This window comes from Eptatretus burgeri, chromosome 4 (assembly GCF_056783735.1).
Source record: "Eptatretus burgeri isolate ZD-2024b chromosome 4, Ebu_testis_v1, whole genome shotgun sequence".
Classification (NCBI taxonomy): domain Eukaryota; kingdom Metazoa; phylum Chordata; class Myxini; order Myxiniformes; family Myxinidae; genus Eptatretus; species Eptatretus burgeri.
In genome coordinates, this window is record NC_140964.1 from 36381218 (window position 1) to 36408248 (window position 27031).

At 43.4% G+C, this 27031-nt stretch overlaps 3 protein-coding genes across 4 annotated transcripts in view; 2 read left to right on the top strand and 1 right to left on the bottom strand.

Moving 5' to 3' along the window:
• The first annotated feature begins 68 nt into the window (after positions 1-68).
• On the top strand, positions 69-18604 carry DCAKD (dephospho-CoA kinase domain containing). The gene is made up of 5 exons (XM_085877435.1): positions 69-443; positions 8572-8775; positions 9456-9543; positions 17759-17918; positions 18207-18604. The coding sequence occupies exons 1-5, from the start codon at positions 332-334 to the stop codon at positions 18318-18320; spliced, it is 678 nt and encodes a 225-aa protein (XP_085733561.1). The 5' UTR covers positions 69-331; the 3' UTR covers positions 18321-18604.
• A 461-nt stretch (positions 18605-19065) lies between these two features.
• Positions 19066-27031, bottom strand: part of LOC147027812 (serum paraoxonase/arylesterase 2-like) — a 139762-nt gene continuing 131796 nt past the window's right edge. For both annotated transcript variants that reach the window (XM_085877431.1, XM_085877432.1), the window contains 3 exons: positions 20724-20805; positions 20236-20358; positions 19066-19345 (listed from right to left, as the gene is read on the bottom strand). In XM_085877431.1, coding sequence (XP_085733557.1) covers positions 19184-19345; positions 20236-20358; positions 20724-20805 — 367 coding nt within the window. In that variant the 3' untranslated portion in view covers positions 19066-19183. The remainder of the gene's footprint in view (positions 19346-20235; positions 20359-20723; positions 20806-27031) is intronic.
• LOC147027813 (uncharacterized) overlaps positions 21185-27031 on the top strand; it is a 6964-nt gene continuing 1117 nt past the window's right edge. The window contains exon 1 of the mRNA XM_085877429.1: positions 21185-27031. This exon is cut by the window's right edge and continues 1117 nt beyond it. Within this exon, the coding sequence (XP_085733555.1) occupies positions 24161-25846 (1686 nt within the window). The 5' untranslated portion in view covers positions 21185-24160 and the 3' untranslated portion in view covers positions 25847-27031.

Below are 27031 nucleotides of genomic sequence, written 5' to 3' on the forward strand. Positions count from 1 at the left end.
GCGGATCACACCGTCGGGGATTACAACACCGCTCAAAATTCGTGAATCGCCGTTTCATGTCCTCGTCTCGAGAGCGATGGGTGCACGCGGGCCGTGCTTCATACATTCTTTGACGCAGCTCTTATAATTCATGTGGAAGAGTTTTTTTTTTCATTTTAAATATTATTATTCAAAAACCGTGTAATTAAGGAAACGCTTTCCTCGTTTCTATCTTGAACGGTGAGTGATACGAATTTACACGCCTCACGATCGCAGGAATGAATGACTCGGAATTGAAGGATTAAATGAACGACTCATGAAATGATCTGCTTTTCGCCGTGAGGGAAGGAAAATGTTTCTCGTCGGCTTGACGGGGGGAATCGCGTCAGGGAAGACTGCGGTGGCGACCATGTTCCGTAATCTGGGCTGCGTCATCGTCGATGCGGACAATATCGCCCGGCAAGGTGAGCCACCTTCCGTTGTCGTGCACCGAACGTACGGATTATTCGTTCACCTGGACTTCATTCTGATGAGTTTGTGAGTGAATGAGTCAGTCAGTCAGTCAGTCAGTCCGTCACCACTTTAGTCATTATCGCTTGACCCAAACTCACGATTTTGATTAAACTCGGCCACAAGATTCATACTTGATGTTTCACGAAGATGTGTTAACCGCATCAAAATATTTGACCCCCCCCCCAAAAAAAATTAAATAAATAAATATGACAAGTCTGAAGACGACGATGGTTCACGAGCGGTATTTGACGATGTAGATTGTTTCAGAAGTCAAGGATGAGACAATGTGTAATGTTTGACCAAGTTATAAAAATGATCAACATGATGTGGTATGAGAGACAGGTTATTAGCTACAAAATGTCGAAAACCCGGTTTCGTTCAACAACTTTCAAAATTTGGCCTTTGCATCAACTTTAAAGGTCACAAAACAATGTTGTGGACATTAAATATAAGGAAACAGGATACGTGCTATAGCTTATTGGAGTTTTTTCGTCGAAGAAGGTCGAAAACCCGGTTCGATTCCCACAACTTTGAAAATTTGACCTTTGTGACCTTTAAAGGTCAAAGGTCAAGGATTATGACCTTTGGTGCAAAACTTCCTCTGGAACATTCCAGGAACAATATAACGTCATATAAGCTATATGGCATTTCGCACTCCTCGGATTATCCATACTTTGATGAAATCGGCGTAAAAACAAACTTGAAGGGGGCGCCACGGGCAAGGTGTTCGAGATAGAGCAAAATGGTTTCAAGACTTTAGGTGGGGAATGACCTCAAGATTATGCACAAAAAAATATTGTCATCCTAGCTCTCAAAGTTTGCGTGGTCGTATGATTTTTATGTCAAAATTCGCAATTTTCTGAGTTTTTTGACCTTGGGACGAAAATGAAAAATCGGACAACGACAAGTTTTTAGATAATTCATTTTGCCATTCAAATACCGAAGAATCCATTCCATTCAGTAAATTCCCTCAGAGAATATGGATTTTTAATCTGCCTACCCCCTAAAAATGGCTATTTTTGGGCGTGGCTCCACCCACAATGGGCGTAGCCATGCCCTCATCCAGGAAAACACAACCAGACATTGATATCGAACACATAACCAAGTTTCATTAAGATCGGGTCAAAGTGCACGGAGATGCTCTGGGCAGAAAGACAGACAGACAGACACACAGACATAACGAATGTAGTGGTCACTTTGACTGGCACTCGTGAACCAATAAACAAAAATTACAAGTGGGCGTGACTCTGCCCACAATAGGCAATCTTAGCTGCTGATACCCTACTATCTGTCACCGCCCATTTCTCCCTCAAAATTGACCGAATCAAACTGAATTTTTTTGTATGTTGTACATATGGCCAATGTGCACACTTTCTCGAGCGGGAATTTCGATAAACAATCGAGAAAAAAAAATGAAAAAAAAAACATAAATTATAAGTGGGCGTGGCTCCACCCATCGCCAGGAAGACAAAACTAGGCATTGATATCAACATCATATTCAAGTTTCATCCAAATCAGATCACATCCCACGAAGTTGTGCTCTGGACAGACAGACAGACATACAAGCCGGTAGGCGGACATGGGATGTCGCCTACCCAATAAAAGCTGACACGATGGGCCCGTTTGATGGGGAATGACTTGAGGATTAAGCACAAGAAAATTCATGATTCGAGCTTCAAGGGTTAATGCTGCAGATTGTTTTTTCGTGAAATACCCCCACATTTAGAGGTTTTTTGGCCGTTGCTAGGCAACGGAGGGGTCCATAGCAACAGTTCTTTCTCACACATAACTAGGACATACCATAAACCTACCATACCAGTTTCATGTATATCTGACTCAGTCTCTGAGATATAACGAACTTCGTTTTTTTTATTGTTTTCGACCAGGGTTCATTCAAAGTCTATCTTCTCCGACAGTTTTCATAGGATCCGGCTGGAAATTTTTTGACAATATGGCTGAATTTACTGCCCACAGTCACTCGTGGCCCGATTTTTGATTTTCGAAAAAATTAATTTTTTATGATTTTTCAAAAATTTAAAAGTCCCGTTGCTCGTCAACGGTAGTGACCATAGCAACGGTTCTCATTTGCACACAACTAGGTCATGGTATGAACCTACCAACCAAGTTTCATCGAAATCGCCATTGTATTAACGGAGCACTGGACGGACAGACAGACAGACAAACATATCGACGGAAATACTGGTAATAAGGGGAGAGCAAATTTCAAATTTTTTTTATTTATTTTTTTGGACAAGATCGACTACCCAACATACAGACAGACACAGACACAACGAAAATAGTGGTCGCTGCTGGCGCCCGCGAAGCAACGCTGCTGGCGCCCGCGAAGCAACGCTGCTGGCGCCCGCGAAGCAACGCTGCTGGCGCCCGCGAAGCAACGCTGCTGGCGCCCGCGAACCAACGCTGCTGGCGCCCGCGAACCAACGCTGCTGGCGCCCGCGAACCAACGCTGCTGGCGCCCGCGAACCAACGCTGCTGGCGCCCGCGAAGCAACGCTGCTGGCGCCCGCGAAGCAACGCTGCTGGCGCCCGCGAAGCAACGCTGCTGGCGCCCGCGAAGCAACGCTGCTGGCGCCCGCGAACCAATTTTGCTCTCTTCTCCGAAACTACACACACGAAAAAGGGGAATTTTGCAGGTTCGAGATCCCATCTTGCACACAACCTAATTTAAGTTTTTTTGCCCATGGCATCAAAGGTCCCTCCATGCATAGCTCACAGCTCACTGACTTTCTCTCTGCCAGAAATAATTCCTTTTGGCAGCTGATCTGTTATACCCATATTTTGGGGCCTCTACTTTAATGCTGGTGGACAGAAATTAGCTTTCATCTTATGTTGACAGTTCTGTACATTTTGCTCATTTACTTAATGTGAAGCTGTACAGTCCTAAAAACGCAAAGGAAAGTCCACAGCAATGTCGACCAACTCATCTGCCCTGGGTTCGAAATTTTTTTTTTTTTTATAGACCTCTGGTCGAAAATATGGAACATGACCTTAAAATCGAGGTAAGTCCTGTTTCTGCACCTTTTCCCTCTGCAAGGATAGCCGAGCAAACGCTTCATCTCATCCTTTGGCTGACAATGGTCAGTAACCCATTTTTTGTAGTTTCTGCACTTCATGAGATCTGCCACAAGCTGTCTTGTGCTGATCATATTTCCAGACTGACATCAAAGACAATGTACTGATTGGGCATTCTCTCTTCTACTACATACTTCATTGTCATTTCATAACTGTCATAATGTACAAGGCTTTAAAGACCATAGAACAAGCCTGGCCACTATGGGAAGGGGCTAACTTTGCATGCACATGGAGGGAACTCCAAGGGAGTGCATGAATGAAGATTGGGTGTTTGGGTTAATTAAGCACACGGGGGTGCGACGGGGGCGGGCAGTGGTGGAGGTGCAGTGGGGGCGGGCAGTGGCGGAGGTGCAGCGGGGGCGGGCAGTGGCGGAGGTGCAGTGGTGGAGGTGCAGCAGGTGTGGGCAGTGGCGGAGGTGCAGCAGGTGCGGGCAGTGGTGGAGATGCAGCGGGTGCGGGCAGTGGTGGAGGTGCAGCGGGTGTGGGCAGTGGTGGAGGTGCAGCGGGTGTGGGCAGTGGCGGAGATGCAGCGGGTGTGGGCAGTGGTGGAGGTGCAGCGGGTGTGGGCAGTGGCGGAGGTGCAGCTGGTGCGGGCAGTGGCGGAGATGCAGTGGGTAGTGGTGGAGGTGCAGCAATAGAAATTGGTGGACATGAAGTTTGGGAGACGTTTTTGTGGGTGATGAGATTATTAAATATGTCGATTCTTCATTCTGCAGGAAGGATTGTAGACACAGAATTATGTGTCGTTTTGAAGGAGCAGGAGTAAGGGACATTGAAGGAAGGGTGAACGATATTGTATCGGGTGACGACAGGAATAAGTTGGTTGTGGTGCACCTCGGTGCGAATGATGTAGGGAAAGTTTACTCAGAGGTTTTGAAAAATAGATACAGGATATTGGGTAAAACTAGGTTCCCACTATCACGATGCGCGGCACGATTGAAATCTTTGTCTTAATCGTGGACGAATTGTAGTGATCCTATCAGATCTTATCAGATCTTGAGGTCAGTCGTGGCAATCGTGTTAATCGTAGAAAATTTTTGAACGGTTCAAAATTTTTCTACGATCAACACGATCAATTGTCAATCGGGATCATCGTATCGGATCGTATTACATCGTAACAAAGCGTGACAGATCACATTGCATCGTAACAAAGCGCGACAGATCGCATTGCATCGTAACAAAGCACGACAGATCGCATTGCATAGTAACAAAGTGCGACAGATCGCATATAATCGTGCTTCCTAATCGTGGTGATCGGGATCGATCTTAGACAAGACAAACACCACGCTCTGTGAGACCACGATTTCAATCGTGCCGCGCATCGTGATAGTGGGAACAGACTTTCAGAGAAATTCCATGATCAGCTACGAATGGCCAATCGTGGCATTCGTAACGGATCGCACGACAGTGGGAACCTAGCATAAGCAGCTGAAAGCAAAGGGTTGTGAGGTCATGTTTTCTGGGATTCTCCCAAGATTAGGAAACAATATAGAAATTATGAGCAGAGCAATTGACGTCAACTAATGGCTGGAAGAATGGTGTCGGGAGGAAGGTTTTACATTTAAGAAGCAGTGGAAATCATTTTGGGGACAAAGGGAGTGTTTCCAGAATGATGGCCGTATATTAAATAGAAAGGGGGCAGTAAGGTTTGCAGTGGGAATTGAGGAAGGAATTCAGGCTTTTTTTTAGGTCAGCAGAGGGTGGGGAAGCTATTAAGGAAGGAACGGATGATGTAATTGTGATGAGTAAGGCCAGGCAGGAAAATAGAATTTCAGGAAGGGAAAAGTTAAATATATTCTATACCAATGCCAGAAGTTTAAATAATAAGATGGAAGAGCTTGAAGCCAAAGTAGATAGTAAGGAGTACAATATTGTAAGGAGTTATACAATAATAAGTAAGGAGTGAGACATGGTTTCAGGAGGAGAGTAACTGGAGGACAGGATTAGAAGGCTACAAGGTGTATTGATGTGACAGGTAGGAGAGAATAGGAGGAGGAGTAGCAATCTGGTAAAGGACAGCATTGCATCAAGAGAAAGGGGTGACATTAAAGAAGGAATTAATGTTGAGGATTCTGTATGGGTGGAGATTAGAGATTGTAAAAACAGTAAGATACCGGTGGAATGCTTTTATAAGGCTCTGGGTGGAAGGAAGGAGGAGTACATGAAGAATTATAAAGAGGATTGATGATAGGGGATTTTAACTTGCCAGGGATAGATTGGGTCCAGGGACAGGGAAAGGGCAGAGCAGATGAGGATTTCCTAGTTTTAGTCCAGGATTGCTTTTTAACCCAGTTTATAGATAAGCCCACGAGGGGGAGTGCAGTGTTGGACCTTTTCAGTAGCGATCCCAATATGGTGGAGGTTGGGGAGCATTTTGGATCAAGTGACCACACTATTGTGTGTGCAAAGATTCTGTTGAGGGTTAGAGTTCAGGAAAGTAGGGTAAGGCTATTAGATTTCAGGAAGGCAAACTTTGAGGGTATGAGGAGAGAATTGGGTGATGTCGATTTTGAGACTCTAACAACAGGACAATCAGCATCAGAAAAATGGGAAACCTTCAAGGACCAAATGTGTGGAGTGCAGAGTCAGTACATTCCAATGAGGTATAAACCAGGGTGGTTGAGCAGTGAGTTAACTAATGCTATTAAGGAGAAGCAGAAGGCATTTATGATGTTTAAAATAACAGGACTGGAGTTAGATTTATATCATTATCAGAGTAAACGGAGGCAAGTGAAGAAAATAACTCGGTAAGCCAAAAGAGAGTATGAGAAGGACATGGCTAAGAATATTAAACATAATAGCAAGGCTTTCTTTAAGTATATCAGGGGGAAGGAACAGATGAGGACCAGTGTGGGCCCATTGAGGAATAGCACCGGGAGAGTGGTTCGTGATGAAAGTGGGATGGCAGGCTTATTAAACAGGTATTTTTCTTCAACTTTTACACAAGAACAGTCAGGAGAATTGCCAATAGCTGAGAGTATCAAAGAGGTGAAGGTTTTTTTTTTTTTTTTACAGAAAATCAAGGTTGGAGTGTCCAGAGGAAGTAAAGGAACAGCTCGGTAATCTAAGAGTAGATAAGGCTCCGGGTCCAGCTAATATGCAACCAGAGTATTGAGGAAGGTCGGTGTCGTGACGCAGGTAAGTGAGATGTTAATGGATATTTTCAACAGCTCACTGGAGTCAGGACAGGATTGAAGGATAGGAGAGTAGCAAATGTAACACCGCTATTTAAGAAAAGATCCAGAGAAGAATTGGGAAACTGTAGACCTGTTAGTTTGACTTCATTTGTGGGGAAGGTGTTGGAGACATTAATTAGGGACCAGATGAGGAACCATTTAAACAAATACAAACAAATGAAAGATAGTCGACATGGGTTTACCAAAGGTAGTTCCTGTTTCAATTTTTTTAGAGTTCTATGAAGCACATTCTGATTGGGTGGATGAGGGAAAGGTAGTGGACATGGTATATCTAGACTTTAATAAGGCATTTGATAAGGTACCTCATCATGGGTTGTTAGCCAAGGTGAAGGCTTGTGGAGTGGCTGGTCAGGTAGCTAATTGGATTGCAAGTTGACTAAGTGGTAGGAAGCAAAGAGTGGCTGTGAGTGGGAGGATGTCTTGCTGGGAGGACGTAGTAGCGGGATACCTCAGGGATCAGTACTCAGACCATTACTATTTATTATTTACATCAACGATTTGGATAATGGGGTAAAGCGTAAGCGTTCCAAATTTGTAGATGACACAAAGCTTGGAGGAAAGGTGGATAGCAGAGGGGGTGGTGATCAGATCCAGGAGAGTATTGATACTTGTATAGATTGGGCAAAAGACTGGCAGATGGAATTTAACCTGAGCAAGTGCGAGGTGTTGGGGATGGTTAAGAACAATGAAAATAGAGATAACAGGATGTAATGGGTAATTTTGAAGCGTGTCTTACAGGGGAAGGATCTGGGGGTGGTAATAGATACGGGAGGTAAGCAGGCAGCACAGTGCCAGGCAGCTATAGATGGAGCAAATAGACTTTTCGGCTGTATTTGGAGGGGGATCAATTATAAATCAAAAGAGGTGGTGTTAACATTGTACAGGAATTTAGTGAGGCCACATCTACAATATTGTGTGCAGTTTTGGTCACCACAACTCAGGAAGGACATAGATGCCATAGAGAGGGTTCAGCACAGGGCTATAAGATTGATTCTGGCCAAACTGGACTCAGCTATGAGGAGCGGCTGAAGGAGACAAGGCTTTATTCACTAGAAAGGAGGCGGTTACGAGGAGATATGATAGAGATGTTTAAGATAATGAAAGCTATACATAAAATAAGTGCAGATGAATTATTCAACAGAGTAAACAGTGATAGAACCAGGAGCCATAGCTTGAGAGTAAAGACGAGGAGGGTTAAGAGGGTAATAAAGCAGGGGACTTTCACTCAGAGAGTAGTTATTGCATGAAATGGTCTCCCTGGAAAGGTAGTGGTAGCAGAAAAAGTAGATAAGTTTAAATTGGAATTAGAAAGGTTCCTGGAAATTATCGAGATAGAGGAGTATGGGGATGTTCATAAGACTTTTCGGTAGTTTGAGCATTGATGGATGATTGTGTACGGAGTGCTGTTTGTTGTGGGTCTTGTCAAGGAGGATTGTGTGGTTGATGTTGTGTGGTTTTTAACCAAACCCATACCCCCTTGCCTGAGGGGAAGAAAAGGAAAAATAAAAATATAAAATAATTTCATTAATTAAAAACTTGTTTTTTTGCATTTTCTTCCTTGGATCTTGTGTAGATGGGTTGGTGTTGTGTTCACGCAGGCATGATGGGCTGAATAGCCCCCACCTATGTTGGATTTCCTTGTTATTCCTTGTTAAGCACCCCATTTGAAAATAATTTCAAATAGTTGATGATAATGAAGTTCAAAACCTTTTGCTGTGCAATTATATTTTGTGCGTTGGCCCTTGGGAAAGTCGGCAGAAATATTCATGTCTGCTCCATTTTTCCTGCAGTGGTACATCGGGGGCAGCCGGCATTGCGGAAGATTGTGCAGTGTTTTGGGCATGAGGTGCTGGCAGAAGATGGGGAGCTAGACCGTTCTAAGCTTGGACAAATTGTTTTCTCCAATCCAAAGAAACGACGAGAGCTGGAAGCCATAACTCACCCAGCTGTGCGGCGAGAAATGGCAAAACTCATCCTGGGGTTCCTTCTTAGGGGTAAGCCTAAGCAGCCCTTTGTTGATCCAACTGGGGACATCATTCGGTGATTATGTCAAAGGGTGACAGTATTTTGGTCCAATGTTGACAAATGTGAAAGCAGTAATAACTTCCTCCCAATGAAGTGAATCAATTCGCAATCTTATTCTTCAGGATACAACCAATTTCCACTTCCATAGTTTTATAGAAACTTTATCTCAGTATGTGCCAGACTCTGTTTTCTTTAATTACAGGTACAGGTGTACGGCTTTATTATATCCACATTGATGCAAATTGAATAACCCTTTTTTACATCCACTTAAAAAATGTACCTGTTCAACAATACAGCACATCTGTTGATATTGCACCCGATGTTAGTTTTCGTCTAATCATATTACTTGTAGCTTACATTATCGACCTAAGCCCAATTTTATCTGTACCGTGTCTAAAATTTATTGGAAAGCTTGTACTTGTGTATACATAACCTGAAAGGTGGAGACAAGAGGATAATGAACAAATAAATTTTAGCACATGAGACAAAATGAACAAGAGTGAATTATCCACTACAGTTTAATTAATTTGACATCGTTGCAATGTTATCTAAGAATGTTTGTAATGTAGAGTATAAAGCGTGTGTTGAGTCTGGTGAAGGTGGTTTTTATTTCTTTCTTTCTTTCTTTATTTATTTATTTATTTTACAGGGTATCGGTATGTCATTCTTGATGTTCCATTACTGTTTGAGAATGAAAAACTGAAGAGTATTGTGAAGCACAGCATTGTGGTTTACTGGTATGATCTTCCACAACTTGTAACACTTGTATTAACTTACACCATTTGTAAAAATAAATCAAGAAATGGAGATTAAAAATACCTTCGACTCTTTGTACAAGAAACCAAAAAAAAACATAATGGGGGATTCAGTGATTGTGGAAAGGAGGTGGGTTGTTTCCAGGAGTGTAATGTATAGTTTTGAAAGATACTAGCTTGGGGACCAGCGTTGTCCGGTGCTGTTCTAATCCTGTTGGAATTTTGAAGAAATCAAAATTTGTTGTTTTTTAAAATAATTTTGTATGGGCCTAAAACACGTCTCTCCACCCACGAATGAATGTGGTCAGTGATCATTTAATGTTACCTTTCACATAGCTGTAAAGACTGAGGCATTAGAAAGCAATTTGGGGGAAAAAGAAATCTAAATAAAAAAATTTTTTTGCCTAAAATGCTCCATGGCACTCGCTGATGAACCTCTGAAAGTTCAACGAAGGTCCGTTTGGCCATCACTGAGAAAAATGGTGACACAGACAAACATCTTTCTTGTAGTATACAGTAGATGTCCATTGTAACTGATGTCATAATTGTACACATTAACTCCTGGTAACCCAATGCTAAGGTTACTTGGGAAAGGATTTATTTCTATGCAGTTGTGCATTCATTGCCGTCCTGTTTTGTTCCCAAAAGATGTTCAGATTTTTATAGTGATACTCGCAGATCCACTGGGTTATTGTAAGATAATTAGTTTCCAATAGATTGCGGACTATTTCGGGAATTTGACTAATGTCCTTTGACAACATAATGGCTGGGACCCGTGAAAATTCTGCGGAATGTAAAATGTTACTGTCTCCTCAACCCCTTTTTTCTTCAAGTCCTCAACCCCATCCCCCTACCCCCCCAACCCCAGCTCAACCCCAAGTCCTCAACCCCAAGTATTCAAGTCCTCCTTCTAAAGCCAAAGTCATCAAGCCACACTCCCAAACTCAAAGTCCTCAACCTCCCCCTCTCAACATGAAGGCATCAATTCCCCTCCTGCCCTCCACCCTCCAAGCATTCCAACCCCCTCCCCTCCTCATTATGACTCTTTAACCCCTCCACCCCAACCACAATACCTCAACCTCCACCCACCCCTCACCGATGGACCTCAAGCTCTCCCCTTTCCAACTCTGTCCCATCTTTGCTATCACCACCATTTCCAAACCCCAAGTCCCTGTCCTCCTCCATCTCTTCCTCCTATGAATTTGCAATTGGTCACTGGCTTTGACACCAATGCTATTTTTTTCATGGACCGAGCTGTTAGCTACATTTATTGAACACCAAAAAGCTACATTTATTGAACAAACTGTTTCAAATGGAGCATGTCGCTGCCATTAGAACCTATAAGTTGCATTAAATGTGGCATTAAATGTTAATTGTTGCACCCAGATTTCCGGCTCAATGGCAAAAGACGCCGTTTGCATTATGCCTCTCTCCATCGCGACTCCATTTAGAATCCTGTGTGGGCACGGGCAATATATATATATATATATATATATATATATATATATATATATATATATATATATATATATATATATATATATATATATATATATATATATTTATATATATTTATATATATATATATATTTATATATATATATATATATATATATATATATATATATATATATATATACACACACACACACACACACGCCGGTAGGTGACATGGGTGGTCGCTACATAATTGCATACTAGTGTCCCAAATGTGAGTTTCTTACGGATCGGGCTGAAAATTTTTGACAAAGAGGTTGATTATAGTGTACATATAAGCACGGAAGCCGATCTTTGATTTTTAAAAAAAAAAATTTTTTAAGGATTTTTCAAAAATTTCAGTCCCGTTGCTAGGCAACGGTGGCGTCCACAGCAACGGTGCTCAAAAGCGTACAACTAGATCCTGGTATGAACCTACCAGTCAAGTTTCATCAAAATCGATTGAATCCTCTGGCCTCCAGAGCTGTCCATTACATACATACAGACAGACGGAAAACCTGAGAATAACGGTAGTCTAGTGACCACCCAACAGACGGAAAACCTGAGATTAACGGTAGTCTTGCGACCACCCAATATATATATATATATATATATATATATATATATATATATATATATATATATATATATATATATATGTATATATATATATATATATATATATATATATATATATATATATATATATATATATATATATAGTTAGTTACGGGCCGGGTGTCGGCCGCCAACCGACCGCTCTGAACGGAGCCGCAAGTCGAGTCGGCCCGACCGATCGCCCGGAACATAGATCGCCGGGTCCTTGTACAAGAACCAAAATACGCCAATCGGCAGATCACGTGGGGTAGGGTCGATTGCCAATCTTCAATTTACCGAAATACCCACGTGATCCAACTACCGGGGTATTCCACCCTCGACGGAACTCGTACGGAACAAACCGCCGAGGCGAGCTTGTCCGTGCGCGATTCCGAGCAGCGTAATCGCCGAGAACCATCGGTCCAAATGTCCCACTATTACGGCAAACCAACGGCTTTCTAACTCCCAACACAAGAAATGTTCAGTCAATGAGGGAATGGACACAACGAGCAGGTTTACATTCACACAAGGACATTTATTATAATGAAACACGTATGCAATTAAATAAGGCAAAACACATATGCAATTATACAAGCAACAAAAGCACGACAAAAGAACTACAACCGTCTACTTATTAGGTACAGTCATTTACACTTAACAGCAGTTCCTACTTATTAGACGGCCCCACGGACACACGTACGCGTGCGCGCGCGCACGCACACACACACACACACACACACACACACACACACACACACACACACACACACACACACACACACACACACACACACACACACACACACACACACACACACACACACATACACACATCCAAGAAATGGTGGCAGAGGCCTTTACTAACGAGCTCCAGCTCAGAGGACAGGTGAGCTGAAACTCAGAGCTTGACTCGAACCTCTCCACCTCGTGTAGTCTTCAACCTGTCCGGACCCGGGCTCCAGCGAGAGCGAGCTGGATCCAATCGCCGCGATCCTCCCGAGCTCCCGCGAATCCTCCCGCGCTTCTCAACACGTGCCGGTGAGACGAGGCGCTGATCCTTCCTGTCGATGCGTCGCTTCCCCGAGGAACCAACACCAAGAAGAGGCCGATGCGTCGCACCAAGCCAGGAAACAAAATGAGAACAAAAAGCTCCACAAACCACGAAGAAGAGGAAGAAGCCTCCACTCGCAGCTCGAGCCGAACAACCGGCTCAAGTTCCTTCCAAAACAAAGCAGCAGCCGAAGCTCACTGAGCCAGCCGAAGCAAAAAGCTTCCGAAGGCCTCAAGCCAAGCAAGCCAAGCAGGACCCGATGGCCTGCTGAACGACTGCTCCCTCCGAAGCAAAAAGCCTACTCCTCCCACGGGACTCAGCACACGAACTCTTCGCATGGGACTCAGAACGGGACTCTTCACGAACTCTGCCACGGAACTCCCACCACGAACAAAGAAAGGATCTCCTCTTTATCCTTCCCACCCCCTCCCCCGCACCCGGCGTGACTCATGCCCTCGTGATCCACTCCCCGCTCAACCACGGGTGGGAGGGAGTTGTTGACATCACGGGATGGCAGGGTTCTTCTTCCTCTTTGCAGAAGAGGGGGAGGGACGTCTCCATTGTTTCGTTCCCTAACTATTAAATCGATCCGCAGTGCATCTAATCGATCTCTGAACATTTAAACAATGAAAGGTGAGCTATCTAGGGAACATGCACTTAATGGCATAGCTGACTAAGGGAACCTGTATGTTGTGTGCAATTGAATTCCAAATTCGTAACAATATATATATATATATATATATATATATATATATATATATATATATATATATTATCCCTAGCCTGGTGTGTTGGCGCAGTGGTTAGGGCAGCGGCTTGGGATCCAAAAGGTCCTGAGTTCAAGCCCCGTTGGGCCACTGAATTAATACACCAGGGGGTTGACTCAGCCTGTCATCCTTCCGAGGTCGGCGAAATGAGTACCAGTATACTGGGCTGGTGTATACCCCGGTTAAAATAGGTGTACCATATCCCGGTGTCGTAAGAGGCGACCAGGGTTGCGTCAGGAAGGGCATCCGGCGTAAAACCTGTGCCAAATCACTATGCGGATCACATGGATGATCCGCTGTGGCGACCCCTAACGGGAGCAGCCGAAAGAAGAAGAAGAAGATATATATATATATATATATATATATATATATATATATATTATATATATATATATATTATCCCTGTGTCGTAAGAGGTGACCAGGGTTGCGTCAGGAAGGGCATCCGGCGTAAAACATGTGCCAAATCACTATGCGGATCATAGGGATGATCCGCTGTGGCGACCCCTAATGGGAGCAGCCGAAAGAAGATATATATATATATATATATATATATATATATATATATATATATATATATATATATATATATGTATATGTGGTGTCCATAAAGTCTCTTTATAATTTAAAAAATTTATTACAAAAGCAAATGAATAGATAAACCTGTGGAAATTATTACAAAATGAGGAGTAGATATTGAAGTTTTTTTGCCTCATTTAATACACTTCTATCTGGGCACCATGAGTTGCACGAAGCACATCAAGACAGTATAAATTAAAATTATAAAGAGACTTTATGGACACCCTGTGTGTGTGTGTATATATATATATATATATATATACATATATATATTTACATACACACACTACATTGCCAAAAGTATGCGGACACCCCTTCAAATGAGTGCATTCGGTTATTTCAGCCACATTCATTGCTGATAGGTGTATAAAATCAAGCACACAGTCATGCAATCTCCATAGACAAACATTGGCAGGAGAATGGGCCGTATTGAGGAGCTCTGTGACTTTCAACATGGCACCTTCCAACAAGTCAGTTTGTCAAATTTCTGCCCTGCCAGAGCTGCCCCAGTCAACTGTAAGTGCTGTTATTGTGCAGTGGAAACATCGTGGAGCAACAGTAGCAACAATGTCTCAGAGCAACACCAGCAACAGCAGCTGCAAAGTGCTCGGCCACACAAGCTCACAGAACGGGACTGCCGAGTGCTGAAGCGCGTAGCGAGAAAAAAATCGTCTGTCATCAGTTGCAAGACTCACAACTGAGTTCCAAACTGCCTCTGGAAGCAACGTCAGCAAAAACACTGTTTGTCAAGAACTTCATGAAATGGGTTTCCATGGCCGAGCAGCCACACACAAGCCAAAGATCACCATGTGCAATGCCAAGCGTCGGCTGGAGTGGTGTAAAGCTCACCGCCATTAGACTCTGGAGAAGTGAAAATGCATTCTCTGAAGTAATGAATCACACTTTACTTCACCATCTGGCAGTCTGACAGACGAATCTCGTTTGGGGGATGCCAGGAGCATGCCACCTGCCCGAATGCATAGTGCCAACTGCAAAGTTTGGTGGAGGAGAAATAATGGTTTGGGGCTGTTTATCATGCTTTGGGCTAGGCCGCTTCGTTCCAGTGAGGGGAAATCTTAATGCTACAACATACAATGACATTCTAGATGATTCTATGCTTCCAACTTTGTGGCAACAGTTTGGGGAAGGTCCTTTCCTGTTTCAGTATGACAATGCCCCCATGCTCAAAGCGACGTCCATACAGAAATGGTTTGTCAAGATCGGTGTGGAAGAACTTGACAGGCCTGCACTGAGCCCTGACCTAAACCCCATCAAACACCTTTGGGATGAATTGTAACGCCGACTGCGAGGCAGACCTAATCACCCAACATCAGTGACCGACCTCACTCATGCTCTTGTGGCTGAATGGAAGCAAATTTTCGCAGCAATGTTCCAACATCTTGTGGAAAGCCATCCAGAAGAGTGGAGGCTGTTGTAGCAGCAAGGGGGTGACCAACTCCATATTAATGCCCATGATTTTGGAATGAGATGTTGGACGAGCAGGTGTCCACATCCTTTTGGCCTTGCAGTGCATATATATATATATATATATATATATATATATATATATATATATATATATATATATATATATATATATATATATATATATCCAGGAACAGCTAGGTGAAACTGGGTAAGGTGAGTACAGAAAGCGATGGGTTTTTGGGACACAAGATTTAGAAGCCAGCACAGAGTTTCTGCATTCAACCTTTTCACATGCAGTGTCAGCTGTGCAGCTATTTGAGGTAAGGGAAGGGATGGAAGGGGAATATACACCAGAAACAGACTTAAATAGGCACCACTATGATTTTGAGGATGGAGACAGGTTTGAGAGTTCAGACTTGAGATTAGATAGATGTTGTTTCCTGGCTCTCCTGAGGGTAGATGCACAATTGTTCCGAGCTTTGTGGAAGGAACTGAGATTGCCTTCCATGAGGCACAGGCAAGTTGTTTCAGGACAACAGCCTCGCCACAAGCTTCAGTGTACCATGAGTGGTAGGAAGGGCAGGACAACTGAAGACTCGATGGGATAAATCTGTGCATGAGAGAGAGAAATTTCTTTGAAAAAATTCCCAGGATGTGTTGATGTCAATGAGAGTAGAAATGGGACACCAGTCTAGAAGTTTAATGGCTTCTTGAAGACCCTTCCAGTCAGCCTGAGTGAAATGCCAGACTCGTCGGCGCTGAGGTGGTTCTCTAATAACAGCGAGAGAGATGACCGCTTTAACAAGCATATGGTCAGATTAACCGAAGCCTGGTGTTGGCTTACTGGTTCGGGTGACGGCTTGGGATCCTAGGGTCCTGAGTTCAAGCCCCGTTGGCCGCTGAATTAATACACACCAGGAAGTTGACTCAGCCTGTCATCCTTCAGAGGTCGGCAAAATGAGCACCAGTGTACTGGAAAGGGGGACACTGCATCAGCGGCATAGCCGCGCCCCAACCAATGATGCAACCAGCAGCAACAGGCTGCACTCAATAGAGAGAGATTCAGATGAACCAATGGAAGCAGAATAAGAACGGCAGACATTTTCTGGGAAATTGGTCAAAATCAAATCCAGAAGAGATGGAGTACCATTGGTTGAGATCCGGCTCGGGAAGTTGACAGATTGTGTCAGTCTGAATGATTCACAGAAGTCCTTTGCTGAAGTGCCATGGCAGGTGAGATGAGTACTCACACCTTGCCAATTGGTATGATGGCAATTGAAGTCACCACATATGAGGAAGAGAGATTTGGGATGAGATGCGAAAAGGGAGTTGGGCATAGCCAGATTCACCAAAATGGCACTTGTTGGGGCCAAATACAGTCTCGCCTCACCAGTCACAGTCAATGGGGTATCAAGAGCCAGTATATAAGCCAAAAGGGCTTCAAAAGTCACAAAGTAGATGGAAGAATTGTGGAATATGTTGCCCTGCTGAGCCCAAAGAAGGGTGAAACCAGGTTGGTAGCTTTTATTTGCTTTTCATCTGCTTGTTGACAGCTTTTGACTTTGCCTTACATGAACTGCTGGATGCCCTTTGGGGTTGGCAGGCATGACGCCATCATGAAGATGTCATCATGGCAGTGGTCCAAGTCAGGAGAATTTAATCATCTCCATTAATACATTCCCCGACTGCTGAATAACATCAATGGTACTTCCTGGTTGTGTTTGGTGGATGTAACACAATGTGTCCATGTTGCAGATGGCACTTGTTGAGGCCAAATACATATGGCCTCACCAGTCACAGTCAGTCAGTCAGTGGGAGGTCCATCCAATTGTCCATAATATATATATATATATATATATATATATATATATATATATATATATATATATATATATATATATATATATATATATATATATTGGCCCAGGCTTCGAGGTTCACCACAATCTTTTGATCTCTTCAGTTACGAATAAAAATGTCATTTGGAAAAATTGTTTCTACATAATTCGTATTTCATCTAAATGTGGCATTATTAGTCGGGCGTGAATAGGTTTGCTGGCCCTTGTATGTCCAGAAATAAATTTAAGTAAAATATTATTAATGGCATATTATGGGTTAATGATAGGAGGTGAGGTGATTGGTCTGATGTGTTGGCCTTTACTCGTGTCATAATTATATATGTCCCGAGTGAATACAAATTAAAGCCAGGTTTTTATAATAGATATCATGGCTTGTAGCTACACTTATCAAGATTGTTTTTACCTATTGCCCACTTCTTGCACTTCACTTGTCATTGTCAGTGATCCAGAAACGCAGCTGCAACGGCTGATGCGTAGAGACTGCTTCTCAGCTAAAGAGGCAGAGTGCCGCCTGGCTGCCCAGATCCCACTTGAGGAGAAACGGATGTTCGCAGACCACGTTATTGAGAATTCTGGTAGCCGAGATGCCACACTGCGCCAGGTAATGACGATTCACTGATCAAGATTCCTCTTTTGTCTATATACAGAATCAATTAAAACGATTGGTTTTTTTTTGGTTTTTTTAACACTCAACATATTGATGGTTTTGAACCAACATTTCTTTCCACATCACAAAAAATGTTTTTCAATATGATCCTTGAAACCTTCATGACCATTCTGTATCTCCTAAACAATATGGTCTTCCATGCTTCTTTCTCTACCTAAAATGTGCCCCATTATTAATGACCTTGCCTTCAGTTTTTTTTTCTTCCTCTCTTCTTCTAACCAGGTTCGGCAACTCCATGCTCGGTTGGAGGCCTCGTGGGAACATGTTCCGCTGCGCATTGTCCTACTCATTCTGGGAAGTTTTTCCTTGTGGTTAATCAGCTGGACCTTCTTCTAGCTTGCATTTTTCGCTCTGGAATATTACCTCTCTTGTTTCACCTTCCAATCCACTAAGAGAACTATTATTTTTCAATGCATAAATGCGAGACCACCTCTTTCGATATTCCTGACATGCAGAGGGGTGCTGAAGTTGCCTTGCTAATTGCTGTAGAATTTGGAAACGCCTTTCAACAGGCGCATATTGTAATTTTGCTACCAGCTGAAGTTTGTCAATTCGAGGGTGGCCTCAGATTTTCAATCCTGTTCCTGCAATTTAATAATTAATAAAAAAAGATCACTGTCTTGCAGCTTCAAGGGCTTTTGCACACGATTACCCTCTTGAAAATAGGATGTAGCATTTTGACCAAATTTCTCATGTAAATGAGGAAAATTAACTTTAGTCTTGTACCAATTCAAAATAATTATTCCTTATACCCTTAGGCAGTTTTTTGCATTAAATGTAACTTAGAACATCCAGTATTCTTTCACTTGGAGTTCATTGACGATAAACTTAATTTAGATTAGATTCCTTATTTGTGCACATTTGTGGAGAATGCAAACATTTACTTTCACCACCCCAAAACAACCATGTAGCAATAGAACAAGCATTTTATAGTTTTGTTTTTCCAAGGCATAATTTATTTGCACCCCTCAGCCTGGCTTTACAGCTGTATCTTGTTCAAAATTTTTACAAAGAAATACTCATTGCTTCTGGAACTGCCTCAGGCTAGTTGGTTATAGTTTGTATTAACCCCACAAAAGTCTGTCTCTTCAAATCTTTTTATTGGTTTTCATCATCTCATCATCACAAAAGATTTCCATAAAATTGTGTAACTCATGTAATCGGCTTCCTTAAACCAATGCTTATAATATATACAAGAATCATTCTAAAGTGCAGAGCATTGTGCGGTGAATAACGGTTCCTAGCAGCAAGTGGTGGCCATGCCTTGCAGCTGAGCTGGTTCCTTGTAACACAGAACCGTTGTTGGCATAGACTGATGTCACTATCGGTTCCAATGATAAGGCATTCTTGATTTGTAGGACCTGCATGCAATTATTTTTTCACAGTGGAGAGAAAGAACACTCACCTGAAAATACAACTTAAACATGGGAGAAGCAAATCAGTCATGATGAACAAAAATAATACTTTCATGGTGATGAGTTTTGAGTCTTGGTCGCCACTTCCAAATCATCAGAATTCCTAAACTGCTATCCTCATGAAGTACAGGCCACACACGATGAAGCATAATAAGATATCCTTCATCGTTGTGTTTTTTCTTCATTCCAGGAACATGAGAAATGTGTCTCAATTGGAGATTTAAAATGAGCAGTAATGGTAGGCCCTGTGTCAGGATAGAAGTAATTTTAAATAACAGCCCTCCACTGTGTTATTCCCCTCCCTCCCCAAGCTTTTATGAGCCTCCATTGGAATTAGTTTGAAATGGGGGGGGGGGCTTATGGATCGTTGTCTTGAGTCCATCCATCCTGTCCGCAGACGTATCTCGGACATATCTGGACCAATTTTGTTCAAACTTGGCACAAAGACAACACATCATAGGATATGTATGCACATCATGTTGTTTCGAGATTTCATCAAAGATGGCCGACTGGTGGCTATTTTAGTTGTAAAAACCCGATGTTGAGCACGTTTTCAACCATTTATCAGACGTGCATTTACCAATCTTGTTCAAACTTGGCACACAGATAATGAATGATGGCATACACATGCATGTCACTTTATTTTGCGATCTGATCAAAGATGGCTGACTGGTAGACTAGTGGCCATTTTAGTTGCAAATAGATATGGAGTAGCCCTTTTACTCTGTACAGCTAAATTACTAAAACCTTGAAGGCTATGTCAGTTTTTTGTATTTTTCTCCTTGTTTTCCATATCATTGTTTCAAGTTCTCACCTGAGCATTAGTAGATACATACCTCTGAAGGGATGACATCCACTCCAAATACCAACCTCCATAACTCTGGACAACAACCAATCCAGAGGTCTCCGGTAGCCCTATCAACTTCAATGTTGTCAGGATGAGTGTTCAATGCAATTATCTACAAATTGATAAAGTACATGGGTAGCTTGCAAAACATGAGTCATGATCAAAAGTGAGACACTCGCTGGGTTTGTCAAACTCCTAATCATGATCAGAAACTCGACATTACTCATCATAGCACGGGAAAAATGTGTGAGGGTTTAAAAGCTTCCAGTGACTAATTTATTGTTCCATTGACATCTTTTAGTTTGTAACATTTAATTACTGTGGAACAAGCGATCAGTGGCATATTGATCAATGAAAGATTTGATCTATCACACCGTAACACATTTGATCTCTTTCATTAAACAGTTTGATCCAACGTTATAACAGTAAATATAGAACTTGAATTATTAAGCACAAACATCATTTGGATTAACTTACCCTTTCTGGCTCTATTGTGAAATCCTCATTTTTCCGTAGAACATGTATCTCTGAAGTCTTGAAGTCACTCACGTAAACATATCTTTACCCACACAAAATATAATATAACGCATTAGGTGAGGAAACTCAAGATACAAGAAGTTTGGCTATTTTGCATGTGTTTTCATATTTATATTTTCTTCATTTATCCATACCCCATTTGTTAAATTTTTTCTGCCTACAAGGTGTGTCAAGAGTTCCTGAGAGCTGTCTGATTTTAGTAGTTTGTGTCTGGTGCCTGTCTATGCCAAATTAGTTAATGTGAGTCTTCAAAAACTTCCAATACCATCGTGTGTTACACATTTGTTAATACTGAGAACATTGTCATGCCTTCATCTTCATCATCATTTTGGTTTCATGGTTAAGGTCATTGGATTAAGATCTTAGGGTCTTGAGTTTGAGCCTCTTATGCCGTTACATAACACCAGGTGGGTTGACTCAGCCTGTCATCTTTCCGAGGTCGGCAAAATGAGTACCAGCTTACTGGAAACGGGGGCACTGCATCAGCGGCACAGGCTGCATACGAAACAATAAAAAAAACAATGTACCATGGTCTAGATAGCGCTGGTTCTGCTGAAGTTTCTTCGCTAAGGTTGCAATCCTGGATGGGTGGCCACTGAAACGATGTCGGGGCAGGAATTTGGCCAAAGTGCTGAATATAGCTCGCCGACTGTTGTGAAGGATATTTTAGGTCCACCAACTAATACTGGCAAATGGGACGCCCAATTTAACATCCATCTTAGGGTGGCACACACATTGATGAATCAACCTCTCAGTGCAACACCAGGATGACAGTTAACAACTGGGCTGAGATTCCAACCTCGGTTAAACAGCTCATGACTAGCAAATATAACCCGTCGCTTCGCTGATAGGGTTATTAAAGGTGGGGGTGGTGGGGGGTGAGGAAGGAGGAGCTAGGAGAGAGGTGGGGAGAGCAACACCTCACCAAACATTGCTGCTCTCCACTGCTGATGGGAGGGGTGTGAGAAGGGGTGTGTGAGAGAGAGATGGGGGGGGTGAGAAAGGTTGGGGGGGCGAGAAAGGTTGGGGGGCCAGAAAGGTGAGGGGAGGAGGCCGAGGAGCTGTGGAAAGCAAAGAAAATGATATTGTATATTATGCTTAATGATCACCGAAAACACACGCACGCACGCACGCACGCACACACACACACACACACACACACACACACACACACACACACACACACACACACACACACACACACACACACACACACACACACCACTTACATGTGCATGAAAAGAAAGTGGAAGCATTAGTAAGGAGCCTCATGTCCTGTTTGTAAGGGAATTTGTTTCCAATATGGTGATGTTTTCTTGATCAAGTTAAAATCCACGCTATCTACCTGGCAAAAGTCTGCCTGGGTGTATTTATGCTCGTACACACAGCGACCTTTGCACCTCTTTGGTCGACTTACTCTGAATCTGATTCGTACATTCAGTCCCCTCTACAGAGGGGAAGGGGTGCAGGGGGAAGTGCAAGAGGTGGAGAGAGAGAAAGAGATAGAAGGGTGGATGGAGAGGAGAGAGGGGTCGGGGTTGGAAAGAGGGAGAGGGGTGAGAAAGAGGGGGGTAGGATTGGGAGGGAGAGAGAGGGGTGGGTAGGGGTGAGAGAGGCAGAGGGGTGAGACAGGGAGAGGGGAACAGGGATTCTGACAGATATGGCACCCAGTTTAACGTCCATTCTGTCTTGTACCGTCTCCTCTCCCGTCTCCCCCCCCTGCTCTGTCTGCGATATGTCCCCACCATATTTCTGCAGGGTGCTCAAGGTCCGTCAACAACCCCTTCTGGTAAAACTCCCAAAATCACGAATCACTGCTCACCTTCACTCTTTCATTCCTCTTTTTCCCCACCTTTGGAATAAACTCCGACACTCTGTTCAATCCCATTCTTCCCTCCAGACCTTCAAAACAGCTGTTCACACCCACCTCTTCGCTTCCCCCATCAAAAACCTCGATCTTTTCTACCCCCGTTAATCCACCCCAAACCCACTCCTTCAAATTCCCTGCTTTCCTTTCTAGTGGGGCAACTTAGCTAAATATAGCATAACAATTGTGCATTTTGTGAGGAAAGCACCAAATTTGGCACACTAGTAGCCTATCATATTATGAACATATTTGGATATTGGGCCATCTCAAATTCAGCTGCTGATGGCTGTGGCAGCCATTTTTCAAAATGGCCACCAGTGGTTACTGTTATGACGCATTTCTGCTTTACTGGAGAGGAATGCAGGTTGATAGTGAAAGTTTATTTACTAATAAAGGTCCAATAATGGTCAAATAAAGTAACAATTTGATTTGGCTGAGAAAAAAAGTTAAAGTAGACTAATTAGTCTTATTAAGACACAGATTCTGAATGAAAACCAATGATAAACATTCATAGCACTATTGGCTTGGCACATGGTAGTAGAAGTGGTGTGCGTGCATATTGACCCCAGAATCGCGCACGGTTGAGTTGCCAGCTTACACTTGCTGACTCGATTCATTGTTATTTTGTTCTGTGCCCATAGAGTTCTCTATGCTATCCCATTGCTAACCGTAGTTCATCAAGTTGAGTTTGGTTTGCGGGGTGCATTTTGGTCATAGGATTATCTCAGTCACAGATTACCGGGTTACGAGGTTCTGCATGTATTTCCGTTCTGCCTTCACAGCGCCAGTTCCAGTTTGCTACTGAGTGAGGAAGTTCTCTCTTCGTACCGGCGTGTTGGCGAGATATCTTTACCATGATAACTCGTTAGTTTTCGGGTTATCTTCGTTTGATTGACGGCAATGCCAAACCATTTGTAAGTAGTTTTCCATTCTAGTTTCCATTTTCATGGCTAAGCTAATTTGTTTTGGTCAGTTTGTTGAGTAACCCTTCCATTTTCTGAAACTGCGTTTATATTGACTCTTACAGTCAATCGCAACACATCTCAGCACATCGGCTCGAAGTAACCTAAATATGGATGAATTTGGTCGTATTGGGACCAAATATGCCAGGTGGGTCCCTGTTCACCTAAGGGACATGATTGCACTCCCAATGAAGCACCCAGATGTAGCTAGATAATTTATGGCTGGCAACTTCACTGTACAGAAGACGAAGAACGTGTTCTCTTCGATCCCAATCGACCAGGCACATGAACAGAACAACGCATGCATCAAAGGAGATGGTGGAGCAGTCGGCCTCATTGATAACCCAAGTGCCCTGTGGCGTTGGATGATTGCTGGGCCAGAAGTTGCCAGGGCCATAGAAGAGTTCCAAGATGGCCGTCAACACTGGGGGAGGTGAGAGGACACACGTCATCACGACCAGACACCAAGTGTGCAAACCTCTTTCGCCCTTGTCTGTGCCCTTGTCAGCGTCATAGAAGAGCTTGGCAACCCCTTTGAGAAAGAGAGCATGGATCTGGTTGTCCTTGACACAAAGGAAATTGCAGGTCCTGCTGCAGTTGAGAATGTCAGGAATGTGAAGAAGATTGGCCAAGAGCAGTTCCAGGCTTTCACCAGAGAATGCCTGGTGGAAAGGACCAAGCCAATTGATGATGCAATTCGTCAGAACAAGCTGAAGGTGTTTCGTACTTCCACCCCGAGAAGTGTGAGTAAAGGGAAACAGCAGCTGGCCTCTCTCAGGAACGACGTGGCACTTTTCTCACGGCTCTACATCGGTTGCCAGACGAGGGATGGAAACCTTGAAGAGTTCTTTCGTCATGAGAATCAAGCGTGTCCTCCAGCTCTCTCCGATGGAGAAAGTCTCCATCTTGGTACGAAGAGTGATCTCCTCAAATGCTTTGAAGAGTTCTCCAATGCCCAATCAGAGGCTCCTGATACCACCAGCCTAGTTATTGATGGGGCAGTCATTGTCCAGATGCTGAAGACTGCGGTAGCCAAGAACTTTGATGACTATGCCCAAGATGTCTTCATACCATACCTGTCAACAAAGCTTCAGACTGTGTCATGCCTGGACCTGGTCTGGGACCGCTACGTTGCTGATTCACTGAAAGGCAGTGCAAGATCAAAGCATGGAAAAGGAGTGCGTAGACGCGTGGTCGGAGCAGCAGTTATACCTGGAAACTGGCAGAACTTCCTCCATGTGGACACCAACAAGACCGAGCTGTTCAAGTTCCTATCAGAAGCTATCTTTAGGTGGTTTGACCAGGATGACAAGCAGCTGGTTATCACTGATGGAGAGGCAGTCCTGAGCAAGCCACCGCTGCTAGACCTGGCCTTGCTCGCCCCATGCAGCCACGAAGAAGCTGACAGTCGAATGTTGTTGCATGCATCCCATGCAGCCAACCATGGTCACCACAAGATACTGATCAAGACAGTTGACACCGATGTTGTAGTGTTGGCTGTGTCAGTGGCCCAGGGACTGCAACCAGAAGATGAACTGTGTCTAGCATTTGGCACTGGAAAGAGTTTTCGGTACTTGGCAGCCCACAAAATAGCAGCTGGCCTTGGACCAGAGAAGGCACAGGCACTCCCAATGTTTCACACTCTGACTGGGTGTGACACTGTATCTAGCTTTGCTGGACATAGTAAGAAGACTGCTTGGACAATCTGGACCGTTCTGCCAGAACGTACAGACGCACTGCTGACTCTATCCTCTGCACCAAGTGGCATTCCAGACGATGTCATGCACACCATCGAGAGGTTCGTCATATTGCTCTATGACAGAACCAGCACGTGCAACGACATTGACAAGGCCCGGAAGAAACTCTTCGCGAAGAAGAACAACGTGCAGCTGATCCCGCCAACCAAGGCAGCTCTGGAGGAGCATGTGAAGAGGGCGGCCTACCAAGGAGGCCATGTGTGGAGTCAAACACTGCTACCAACGCCAGAGCTGCCTCCTCCATCCAGCTGGGGCTGGGTCAAGAATGATGAGGGGGTGTACGAGCCACACTGGACGAAGCTACCCAAAGCAGCCCACACCTGCTATGAGCTAGTATCGTGCAAGTGCAAGAAGAGCTGTCTGAAGCGTTGCAAGTACAAAAATCCACACTTGAATGCACAGCTTTGTATGTGTGTGAGGGAGAGTGCTCACAAAATTGAGAGAATATTAACAGAGCAGAGTGTCACTGATTCATAACATTTAAATCAGACATCTCTCGATCAATTTCTGTGAGTGAGATGTCAGTATTCATATGAATGAGACGCAGCACATGATTCGTTTGCAACCATGCTCAACAACCACTGACTTTACATAAGCGATGTTGGTATTCATATCAATCAGACACAGCCCACAATTCGTTTGCCACCATGCTCAACAACCACTGACTTTACATAAGCGATGTTTGTATTCATATCAATCAGATGCAGCCCTTTATTCGTTTGCCACCATTCTCAACAACCAATTTCTATGAGTGAGATAGTCGTCCGGTACAACAAATAATTAGCAGCCATCTTGCAAAATGGCGGCTATCTTTAAACTTGAGGTGGCTCCAGGTTATGTTTTTCTTAATTCAGCTTTTAATAAATGTTCAAACCAATGTTAGAGTGAAATTATAGTAACCGCTAGTGGCCATTTTGGAAAATGGCTGCCACAGCCATCAGCGGCTGAATTTGAGATGGCCCAATATCCAAATCTGTTCATAATATGTTAGGCTACTAGTGTACCAAATTTGGTGCTTTCCTCACAAAATGCACAATTGTTATGCTAAGTTGCCCCACTATTCCTGAAAGTCCCTGTAATGTCCATCTTGTATAGTCCGTGTTCCCCACCCCATCCCTCTCCCTTCCACATATCTCCTAATATCTCTGTGTCCCCATTGTTTTGTCCTTCCCTCTCCCGCCCCTCTTGTCTCATGCCCCCCTTGCTGTGTGTTGTGTGTTAGCTCTCATACGAGTGTTGACTATGTATACAAAAAACCCCCAAAACCCCAACCACCCAATTTTCACTCATGCACTTCCTTTGAGTTGTCTTAGGACACATGCAAAAATTCAAGCTGCGAGGTTTCATGGTTTTGGAGTTATGGAGGACACACACACACACACACACACACACACACACACACACACACACACACACACACGTTTATTAATTTAGAATTAATTTGAGTAGAACGTTAGAAACATGATTATAATGTTTGCGGAAAGTTACAGTTCTGCAAGTAATTTAGTGAGCACCCAATCAGGCAGGCCATCAACACGTTACATAAGAACAAAGATAGAGTTGATGTTGGATTGGCACATAGGGTGTGGATCAAGTAAGGGTGAGGAGGATAGAAAAAAATTTCCTCGCAAAACATTGGTTTCAGTTTGAAACAAAAGATCA